Source organism: Trichogramma pretiosum, unplaced genomic scaffold, assembly GCF_000599845.2.
Source record: "Trichogramma pretiosum strain Unisexual culture from Peru unplaced genomic scaffold, Tpre_2.0 scaffold89, whole genome shotgun sequence".
NCBI lineage: Eukaryota > Metazoa > Arthropoda > Insecta > Hymenoptera > Trichogrammatidae > Trichogramma > Trichogramma pretiosum.
The window spans coordinates 316,621-328,024 of record NW_019641656.1 but is presented as its reverse complement, the minus strand read 5'-3'; the positions used below and the strand labels follow the sequence as shown (position 1 = coordinate 328,024).

Sequence of the window (11,404 nt, the reverse complement as noted above, 5' to 3'; positions counted from 1 at the left end):
TTTCCCCTTCTTCTTTCCCGCCCGAACTTGGTCGAACATGTCGAATCGTAACAGCAATGACGATCCCCTTGAAAACATAAAGTCCTTGTTGGTTTGAGATGCAACCTAATTTTACACAATATGCGGCAATGATATGTATCTATTGATGGACTTAAATATGATCGCAGAAATGCCCGCCTCACGATATACGAAGGTCAAGTTTAGCAATTAAAAATGTACACCTTTATACAGTTCGAATTAAGTAATTTTATTAAGTAACAACTTCTACGATATGAAATTTTTTACAAAGTTCATACTTATTATTTTAGTAGTTCTTATATGCTAAACGGTATTTGTCAAATATTCGTGGAACAATTATGATGGTATATAAATTGTTACATATATAAGTCGGCTTTTACATTGAAATATCATAAGAAACCATTGTTTCGGTAGTAGTGCTTTTCATCGTCAGTCAATCGATTTGCGATTTTCGGTTGTTTGGGTAGGTTATGTATAACATTCTTAAGTACATAGGCCGTATGCGTTTTAAACTTGTGTTGATGTCTTAAGTGATCCAACACACGAACAATAAGGTCGGGACTTGGCGAAACAAAGACAATAAATCTCAATATTAGCAGCTGATCGTCGTGTGACATTTTAGTTCTGTGTGATTGCATATCATGCTGTTGTATGGCAGCGTCAACGGCAGTGAAATGTCGGTAGAGTTTACTAAAAATTTTTGCTTGTTGGGATCTCATTTTTTCTTTTTCGTTCCACCTTCTTGCTACGCTGCAGGAGTCTCTCGACCAGATGCGGCTGATGATTCGCCACGGCCCATTCGAGCGGTGTACGGCACCCCTTGTCCCTGAAGCCGATCTGCACCACACGATCGATTTCGCCGCAGACTCTGAGCAGCGTCTTGGCCAAGTCGTCGGCGGGTAGTCGTCTCCGGCTGATGCAGTGCATGGCGGTGATTCCCTCGTTGTCGGGCGTGTTGGGATCCACGCCTCGTCTCAGCAACAGCTCGATCACGTCCTTGTCGGCGTGGTACAATGCGTAATGCAAAGCAGTTCGTCCTTTCAAGTCCCGGGCGTTGACCGGACAGTCGCCGGCCATGGCGTCGAGAATCTCCTCGATCGATTTGATGTCGTAATTTCTCCGGCACATCAGGTGCAGTGCTGTAAATCCCATCTCGTCGGCCGCATTCGACTTGGCGCCTTTCTTCAGCAGCAGCAAGGCCGACTTCTTGTCGCTACGGTTCAGAGCCACCAGCAGAGGTATCCGACCCCAATCGTCCACGGCGTCGATATTGATCGACTTGCTGAATTGTTTGTTGACTTTCAAGAACATCTCTACCAGATCGTCGCGGCTTCTCTTGCACAGGTCGTGCAAAGCCGTCTCTCCCTCGGCGTTGGTCAACTGTGGATCGGCGCCTCTCATCAGCAGGAAGTGAATGATTTCCTTCTCGCCCCACTGCGCCACCAAGTGCAGAGGCGTTTCGCCCTTTCCCCGACACGGAAGATTGGAATCTTGGCCGTTGTCGAGAAATTCCTTGACGAATCGCTCGCAGCTCTTGAACATGCACGCCACGTGCAAGTGAGTCAAGCCCGACTCGCTCGCGTAGTTCGCGTCGAATCTGGGATAGATTCGAAACAGATGGCCGATCGCGAAGCTGAACAGGAGGACGTCGCTCGCCGCGTAATGCAGCGGTGTGGTCCGCAGCAAAATTACCTCGCCGTCTTCATCGAGCTCCGGTTCGTCCTCGTAGCCGGTTTTGATCAAGAATTTGACCACCGAGATAAACGGCCATCGGATGAGTCCGGGTTTCCTCACGCATTTCATGGACTCGATGATGAGCTCGTCGATCTCTCTGGGACGAAAGATCTCTCGGACATCCGGGAGCGGGTCTTTCCAATTGAATATCAAAGTATTGAGCTTACTGAAAAAAGCCAAGCGCTCTTTTCCCGACTCCCAATTGAAGCCGCTGTCGCGTAAGCTCTTCAATTGTTCGATATCGCTGTAGTGATACATCGTTGAAACACTTGCACAAAACACACACACGATCGTTTATGATATTCAAAAAAATTTAGGATGAATCCTCTTTACCCAAAAATCACTCGTTGCAATGGATGGTGCGTGATCTACCTAATAGCTGTACACGCTACGGCGTCGTAAACTGTACTAATGCATTGGATGAAAGCGTAAAGAACACATGGCCGAAGTAGATAGATGTGAAAGTATTGGCCTCAAAAGTCAAGTCTCGACTAAAGCGCCAAGTGCGCGGTGGCGGTATCATGAACTGGGGGAGGTCTACAAATGTGTACGATTGCATGTATTTACGAAGGCCCAACACCATAAACAACTGATAAATAAACAATCATTGATAATACAACATTACATTGATAAAACAAGCATTTCTGCGATTTACTCTATAGGCAAAAAGCTTATTATCTGTAGGGAAACTTTGACTAGCATTGACCGCTCACAGTTCATTTGCCTGACACCATGGGCGCTACATGTCACAGACTCGAGGCCAATAGTCTCGAGCTCGATTGCCGTGCAGACGATACTTTTATAAAAATTTTCAAAATTTCCATACTTACAGTAAATGAAAAAGAACGATTTTTATGATTATTCGAAACATGGCAGTTTACCTAAAATTAAATCCAAGTTTCAATATTAGTTCACACTCTTTGCTAAACACGATTTGTTCGAAAAGTCGTCGAATCTTGAAGAATCTCTTCGTGATAATCAGAAGTTCACAAACGAAGCCAAAGAGATGATGATCGTTCCGAGACTGTCGCTCTACTATCTGATCCACTTACGACCCGAAGAGGAGGAAGAGCTACTCACGTATACGGACTACTTTGTGTTCACGGGTCAGTATAATAAAATAATGGAGACTTCGGAAAAGAATGAAAAGAATTGTATTTTTCATCTGTGCGAAAAACTATAGAAAGGATTTTTTCGAAGCTGGGCACTGGATCCGTTCTACGAGTTGATTCACAAACGTTTGCCGATCGAGTGCTGCGAGATGGTCCTGGAGAAGCTGCAATGAACAACCAAGATTTGTGCAATATCTGCTTGGCGGCTGCAGGCCAAGCCTCGCAATAACGATAAATTTATTTCCAGTTCTTTATAGGTCTTGTATTATATTCATTGTTCCATAGACACATAACAGAGAACTATTTTCCAAAAATACTCCATTGTAATATTATTTAATTGTAGATGTAGCAAAAAATAAATTAAACGACTTGAAAAAAATGTTAAGAAGAAAATATAACCTACATATCCTTTAGATCCTGCTAACTTGAAATGTAAAAATCGATATTAAATATTCACCAAAGAGCATTTCTATGCAATGTACACACTAACCACAAAAGTATAAAAAGTTGCCGTAAAAAGTCAGAATCTATCATTTCATAATTAGGGGCATTTGTATGCAATGTAGACGATACTTGCTATCTGATTTTATGGTATCTGATTTTAGTGAAAAGATAACAACAATTTGACAATGACTCGATCAAGCCGAGCTTTTTCAAAAAAGTTTTAAAAGCTTTTGTAAATTTATCAAATCTGCTACATTATGATAAATAATTTAGTATTTGATACAAACAATATTTTTCTTACATTCTTGGTAAAGCACTTTGGGAGCGTACTCAAGAAGCTTTATAAACAATACTATCTTAAAGCATTGGCTAACACATTAAGTGTAAGGAAGAACAAGGTGTGTTGACATGTGAAGTAAGTTCGTAGAATGACATGTTACCCCCATTAATGACTTTTATAGAGATAATAGTATCAGTAGTCTTAACACCATAATATTCAGACATTGTGTGTAATAGCTCCATTTTGGTTCAAGCCATTGATAAGGAGAAATATTCCATTTTGCCAACTCATCCTACATGCCAACACACCTAGCTCTTCTCTTCAATACATTTCATTGATATATTTGTCAGATTCTCAGTGAAGTCGAATGGCCCAAAAATTCTTTTTCTGCACAATAATTTCTTTCCATTATTAAATTTTTATTATTTCTTTGGTACCTTTCTGATATTGGTAACAACAAGTTTTTCATATTTGCAAAAAAAAAAAATTTATTTGAAATTCGACATAACTGATAATCAACCATTTACAATAATGAAATTATAATACACTTTAATTTTGTCATAAGGAAATAATTAAAAATTACCGTAAGAAGCAGGTGAATATTTCCACATAGCTTAAAAATTGCAAACAACATTAAATGAAAATAGCGACTCCTTATTTTGAAGAATTACATCGTAAGTGCCTGAAGGCTCACTAGAAAGATTGATTGACAACTTGTTGAACAATTTGTCCATGTAGTAGTGCAGGCATCTTTTGGTAGAACTCTTTGATTTTTTCATGAAAAATTTTTCTCTCGCCTTTCTTAAACCAAATGTACAAGTTGATTTCTGAAATAAAAAAATGTCAATTGAGTTAATGTTGAAGAAATTTTTCAAAATCTATTACGATCAATTGATAAATTTAATGCTCTTTTGATTAAAAAGTAAGAAAATTTAAAAATGGATAATAAAAATAACACTTTCAAAAATAAAAATACCTTCAACAGAGTTATTTAACCTTTGAGTATCATAGTGATCATGAATCCGTTTATTTAAAGACATTGCATTAAATAAATGTACCTTTCAATTTATTAGAATTTCTAATTGTCCACTTATAGCCTATTTTCTTAAGGTAAAAATATTTTTATGCATCGGAGCTGAAATTTTTCTTTGTATATTTTTGTATATTTTACAATTTTGTATATTTTCAATCTGTAATAAACAAAAATATAATAATAATGGACTTGAAGATCTGGAAGTTGTAACTTCCTCAGTTTAACTCTAATTGACTTTCTGCCCTTATAAAAATTTCCTATAGGATCTCGCGAAATTCCTGCAGGAGTCCTATAGGATTCCAATAGGAATTTCGCGGGATCCTATTGGAAATTTTTATAAGGGTGAGTAGCTAGATCGAAAGATCTTGCGATTTTACAAATACAATGACTCTGATTTTACATCGAAAAAGAGACTTTTTCAATTTTCTCAAGCGGTGAAGAGGGGAAAGCTCCCGGTCAGCTGTTTTCGAGCGACGTGGCCTGTTTTTTCAATACACTTTACGTTTCTGTATCTATCGCACGTTATACTTTCGCCATAAAAATAAACAAATGCATGGTTTTTGTGTATTTTTGCCTCATCTTTCCGATGGTGAAATTCCGAGCAGTACTGTAATAACGATACTTCTCGAAATTACATACTTCTCGCACGGCTGAGCGTGTGGGAAATAAAAACTTCCCGCAACTCGTGATAAAAAATAGTATACGTCACTCGTGCGCGTGGTGATTCTCGCCCTCGTCTCATTGTCACCTGCGCTCGGGGGTCAAACTGAGACTCGTGCGAGAATCACCCACTTCGCGCACGAGTGACGTAATGTACTATTTATAAAATTGGCTTTTTTGAACAGATAAATTAACTTTTTTGATTAATAGTTTCATTATTTTGGTTTTATTCGCAAAACAAATCAATTTTTCAAAAAAATAATTGCACCATTAGGAAGATGAGAAAAAAATACCCAAGAAACATGTATTTGTTTATATTTGTGGCACAAGTAAAACGCGTGATAGATAAATAAACGGAAAGTGTAGAGAAAAAACAGGCCGCGGTGCTGGAAAAGTGCGGTCGGGCGCTATTTCCTTCTTCATCGCTGGAGAAAATCAAAAAAGTCCCTTTTTTAGAGTCATTTGTTGTGTAAAATCGTGAAATCTTTCGATCTAGCTACTCAGAAACTTAACTGGAGTTGAACTCTGGAAGTTACAACGTGTTTTATCTTCAAGTCCATTTTTTGAAGTTATGGAGGCATATTTTTGCACTTTCGACCTCAATAGAAGAAAGCTGAGGTAAAAACCTTTCGAAAACGTTGGTTTATTTTTTTAAATTTTATTTAAGCCTTTAGCGAGTGGAAAACTAAGCAATTTGGCCGTTTTCCCTGCCCACGCGTGGCACTGGGGCATTATTCGCGTTTTTACCCATAGACAAAAATATATAATTAATGTCAAAGGTATGAAGAGAAGTAAATTTTTTCTTCCATTATGAAATAAAAAAGGAAAAAATATTACCAGATGTGGATCATTCAATAATCTGTTCGTTGACGGAGTACATGAAAATTCCTTGAAAACTGATGAATGTTTCAATATTAAAATTGGTGTCTCTGAAAAACAAATAGTCGATACAGCGAAACTTCGATAATTTGAACTTCAATGATTCGAAATTCCCGATAATTCAAATTCAAGCTATGTTTTTAGCGTTTTCGATGTAAAATCAATGTTTATTTACCTGGATAATTCGCACAATATCATAATTAGAAAGGAAATTTTGCAGTTAGAGTCTAGATACCATATAAATTTACTTCGATAATTCGAAATGAAAAACTGAAAGTGGTAGTGTGAACTTCTATGAATCGGCCGTGGCTTGGTTGACATCGCTCGATCCAATTTTAAAAGAATACGAGCCAAGAAATATTACAATTTTTTTTCCTTTATGAATTTCGTTCTAAAATTTTAACAGGATATTTTTATGATGTTGAAGAACGTTTTAACATAAAAAAAATGTATCGATTTTTTTTTCATTTTCAATGGGAATGTATCCTTAAGGCACGTTTTAAACTTGTACCTATGGGTAATAAACCCTACTAAACATGTTTTTATATCACTAAGAAGTGATATCAATGTCTGAAGCAAGGATTTTCAATGTTTGGGAAATAACGAACACCCTAAAAATATTGATGCAAAAGCGCGGCCCGGTCTAATATGCGTATCTTAAAACATGCAACTCATTATCGATGCTGTTAAAATCCGTATGCTATGTATCCCGATCGAAATCTTGGGTATCCGTGTAAAAGTTTGTATAAAGATTGGTAAAGCAGGTAGATAACTCTCGACACTAATCAAGAAAGCTAGAAATAAGGCGAAATTTCGATTTTCTAAACTGAAACATTGAATTGAGAGCGTGTTAAATAACTATGTGACATTTTGAAAGTATGATCCTGTATTTGTATACTTGGACTGTTATATTTATATCCATATGTGTAAGAGCGCGAAAACTCGATGTTGACGTGAATCTTATTTTACATTTGTATAATTGTTAGTGTTAATGATGCCGTGATTGTTGTTGATTCTTAGTAAAATATTTATAATATTTATCAAACATCAAATAGTTTTGACTATATTATTTCATCGGTATCGGAGCATTCGTCACACGGAAAAAATGGGGCCAATTTCAATAAATCGAGAATATTTTCTTACAAGATCGAGTGCTGACGTTCTCATTAATCTGGTAAATTATTTAAATGATAACGAAATTGAAGAAGAACAATTAGAGGATAAAAATGTTTTGAAGACTATAATACGTGATGGGATGAAAAGATATGTAAACCAACCACCTCCGTCAATATACTTAGACACACTTAAATATACGATTCTTACTTTTACTATGGATTATTTAAAAGTTGTAAATTTATATCGCATAAATACCGCCGTACTGCTCGTGGGATGCGTTGAATATATTTTGTTTCCTGGGGTAGAAGACAGAGAACTTAGAAAAATATATCATTGTAGCCACGCGAAGGCGAAAAAGATATATAATAAATTGCGTGGTTTCCGAGAACAAAAGGAACAAAACGATAACATAGTTGTTGCAGCTAGAGAATTTTTTGATTGCCTAATTTTTATACGAAGAAGTGAATTTTTAAAAACAATACGAAATTACTTGAGAGGTCTTGAGATAGACTCTAACGAACTGCAATTTATACGAACAAAATCTATTGAAGTAATGTGAGTACATTTTTTAAAAGTGACTTATATAATTTCTTACTCAAAAATAATTTATAATTTTAAGTAAAGAAAAAGCAGCTAACGTCATTGCTCAACTATCAGTAGATCGTAAGGGTACCATCGAAGATAATCTACTCACGTCTGCTCCTGAATTGAGCGTGTTGAAATCAGTAAACCATAAATCTATTTTACCTAACTCTATAAAAATAATAAAAAAAACAAAGCCACTTCTTATAACTCGAGAATATCTTAATGCTAAATGTAATGCAGAGGTTATCATTAATTTGCAAGAATATTTAATTTTTGAGGAAGTTGAAAAAGAAAATTTAGATGATGAAAATCTTAGTAATATTATTCGTAAGGGCATGAAAAAACGTGCAAATAGCTGGCCTAGACCCATAGAATTCAGCACATTCAAACGCACACTTCTTGATTTGACACCTGACTATATAAAGACAATACATTTATATCGGTTGAATGTTGGGGTATTGCTGGTTGTGTGTGTCGAGGTATTATTACACGCAAACGAAAATAACGAAAACTATATCACGATATATCGTTGTGATATAAACAAAGCTATCAAAGAATATAACAAACTATGTAATTTACCAGTAAATCAGAACCAACCAATGGATGTAGCTAAATCAGCTAAATCTTTTTTTCGTTGCGATAAGTTTTTCAGAAAAAATGAATTCTTGAAAATAATTAGATCTTATCTGAGAGCAATAGCTGATTATATTGACAGTGACGAGTTATCTTATGTAAGAGACACTTCCATTCAATTTATGTAAGTAAATAATTTCAAATTTTTAATAATATTTTTTATCCTTAAGTTAAATTCAATTTTTAGACATGATAATGCAGCTAAGTACCGAGTTGAACCGACACAAAACATAATTGATCAGATCGATGATCATTAACTTTACCCGAGAACGATCGTCAGATTCGTCTACCAACGCGAGATGTGCCATTGGTGAAAGTCTGATTTATCAGTCGTATCAGAAACTCTGAGTCCAAAACTCTTTGGACCAGATAGTATTAGCAAGAATGTCTAATTCGAATTTATGACCAGTAACAATTGTAGAAGTTCGCAATTATTTATTGTATGTTGGATTTATTTTACTATGAGATGAAAAAGTCGGAGTCTTATCAAAAAAAGATATTAAAAATTCACTGAATAAGATATGAATAACACTAATACCTTCAATTGAAACCCTGATTTAACGCAAGAATACTTTATAATTCTAGTCGCTGTCCCCCGAATGAACGAAAAAAAATTTGTCAATGGAATATATCAAATCTTTTAAATATTAAAGGATAAAATTGTAATCTAGATATGAATTTATAATTTTTTTAATGTAAATGATATTTTATAATAAAAATGATCGGTTCTAAAGTGTTGATATCAAAATTAGTCTTTAACCATCAATAAGTTAATATCCTACTTTCTTAACTTACTATAACACTTCACACAGCGCTTATAAACTGCTTACGCTAAAAACCTCACCGCTCTTATAGGATAGGATATTTTGTAATTTTTTTCCATTCTTAGCCAAAAAATTGGACACTCAATTCCGAAATTACTCATATACGTGCGCACATACACATAAACGGTCCCACACATACATACACACACATTCGATTTTCTCGAGTGGTGAAGAGAGAAAGAGCGCGCGGTCTCGTCCAGTCCAATAAGTTTTGAACCTGAAAAAATTCGCAACTGGCGTTTCTCACCGGGATTCGATGATAAGAATGAAGTAACAGCAAATGCCTCGATTGAAATTTAAACAATTACGCCATTTGAAATTAAGAAAATCGGTTTTTCGACTACAGATTGAAACCCGTACATTGTATGAAAAAAAGTTTCGAACAAAAGTTGTAAGTCTTTGCAAGACCTTCAATTTGGTATATGGTGCATTAGTTCAAAAGCGTGATATGACATGTCTTGTTATTGTAGTTATTAGAAAACTTTAAAAAAATGGAAACTAAGACGGTAGAACCTTCAATTTTACTGAATTCTACCTTCCGCAACTATAAAATTTCCATCAAAAAAGACGACATTGATTTGCCAGCCGGATAAACTTACAAAATGTCCCCTCCGTGACCTATCCTGAACTCAGAATCGATTGTTTTCACTCATTAAACACATTTTTACAGATATCTAACAATATTGTGGTACATGGGCCCTGTTCTATACATCCTAAAGAAAGTTTTTTTGCATCACTCGCCATCTTAAATAGTTTCAAAACAATTGTACATAACTAACAAATGTGTCCTTAAATTATGTGAAATTTTACATCATTCCGAATATAGTGCTAGTAAACGTGCTAGACAGTAATTTTGACTTCTCTACTTACACGAGGGTCATCTTTCAAAACTAAAGTACTCGATTTTTACCCGTAGAATATTCAAATCCTAATTGCAGCTTCACTATAATAATAGTTTCACACGAAAATCGTACTAGTAAAATAAAGTGGCCCCTCCGTGATCAACGAGTTTTTGAGCTAGCACTTTTTATTCTTGAATCTGGTGGCGTAAAAACGAACGTTTCTACAAAAAAATTTTGTGGGTTATCGGAAAAAAAATGTTCAACTTTGTTGTCGTCGTGAAATTTGATAAAAGTGCGATTTATCCCCTCCATGAGTGTCCCCTCCGTGACAAATTTTCATGTTTGCGATAAGAAAATCTGCCGCTACATTTGACCCTGAAGCACAAACTCTTTCTTATCGATGGTGTTATTTTTAGAGAATTTTTTTATTGTGAATGAAGTTATCATTGTTGACATAATTATTTCGTTTGACATAGTTTTTATTACAATTTAACATTTATCTTACTTTGTTTTTCACTGACTGATAACTGTTTGTAATTTAAGTACGGAAAAAATAAATTATAAACCTTATTTAAATATTTTACATCATGTAGTCAATTGTATTGATAGTTAATGTCTCGATGCTCGAAAGCGCTTCTTATTCACGCGTATGTCTAACCGCGAGTATCAAATGAGGCAAACAATAAACGTGTTATCAACATATAAATGATGGATTCGCAGAAACTTTTAAAAACCAGCATTACTAAGATATTTCTCTTTCAAAATGGTAAATTTTAGGTAAAAAGTCAAGTTTCCTCTTTCGATTTCTCAGTCAGTTTTTCTATATTCTCCACTTATAAACGTTTTAACAATGTAAAATAGATAAATCGGTAGGTTAATTGTAATCAATCTAATTAAGAACGACTTCGACATCGCCGATCGACACACTGATCATATTTATAGTAAAATCAAATTAGTTTGAATGTTGTCTTTCCGGAAGAAACAAGTCATAACACTAAAAGATAAATTTTACTCATTCGATTTCCGTAGCACTAAATAGAAAGATCCGATGTTTAATTTAAGTACCAAAATGGACAAAAGTGAGAACGAAATCGAAGAAGCTGCCGTACAAGGTAATTCAAGCGAACACGACGTTGTTGTTTCAAACGACAAAGAGGACATTTCTGATATTTGCCAGGAGGCATTTACACTAGAATCAAGCATAATAACACAATCAGACATAATGCACAATAAACAAAAGAGTT

General features: G+C 35.4%; 3 protein-coding genes across 5 annotated transcripts; 1 reads left to right on the top strand and 2 right to left on the bottom strand.

Moving 5' to 3' along the window:
- Positions 1 to 708: 708 nt before the first annotated feature.
- LOC106651717 (ankyrin-1-like) lies at positions 709 to 2,010 on the bottom strand. Its single transcript, XM_014370362.2, has one exon. It carries the CDS (start codon positions 2,008 to 2,010, stop codon positions 709 to 711), a length of 1,302 nt encoding a protein of 433 aa, XP_014225848.2.
- A 2,192-nt stretch (positions 2,011 to 4,202) lies between these two features.
- Positions 4,203 to 6,481, bottom strand: LOC111693925. Its single transcript, XM_023460129.1, has 3 exons — positions 6,409 to 6,481; positions 6,119 to 6,210; positions 4,203 to 4,415 (listed from the first exon to the last, which is right to left on the bottom strand). Exons 1-3 carry the CDS (start codon positions 6,479 to 6,481, stop codon positions 4,203 to 4,205), a joined length of 378 nt encoding a protein of 125 aa, XP_023315897.1.
- A 683-nt stretch (positions 6,482 to 7,164) lies between these two features.
- LOC106651737 lies at positions 7,165 to 9,110 on the top strand. Of its 3 annotated transcripts, none has more exons than XM_023460121.1 (3): positions 7,165 to 7,831; positions 7,896 to 8,592; positions 8,682 to 9,110. In XM_023460121.1, exons 1-3 carry the CDS (start codon positions 7,266 to 7,268, stop codon positions 8,685 to 8,687), a joined length of 1,269 nt encoding a protein of 422 aa, XP_023315889.1. In that variant the 5' UTR covers positions 7,165 to 7,265; the 3' UTR covers positions 8,688 to 9,110. The 3 variants fall into 3 exon arrangements, with proteins under 3 accessions (XP_023315889.1, XP_014225873.2, XP_014225872.2); XM_014370387.2 differs by having other exon boundaries at positions 8,665 to 9,110; XM_014370386.2 differs by having other exon boundaries at positions 7,896 to 8,618.
- Positions 9,111 to 11,404: the final 2,294 nt, after the last annotated feature.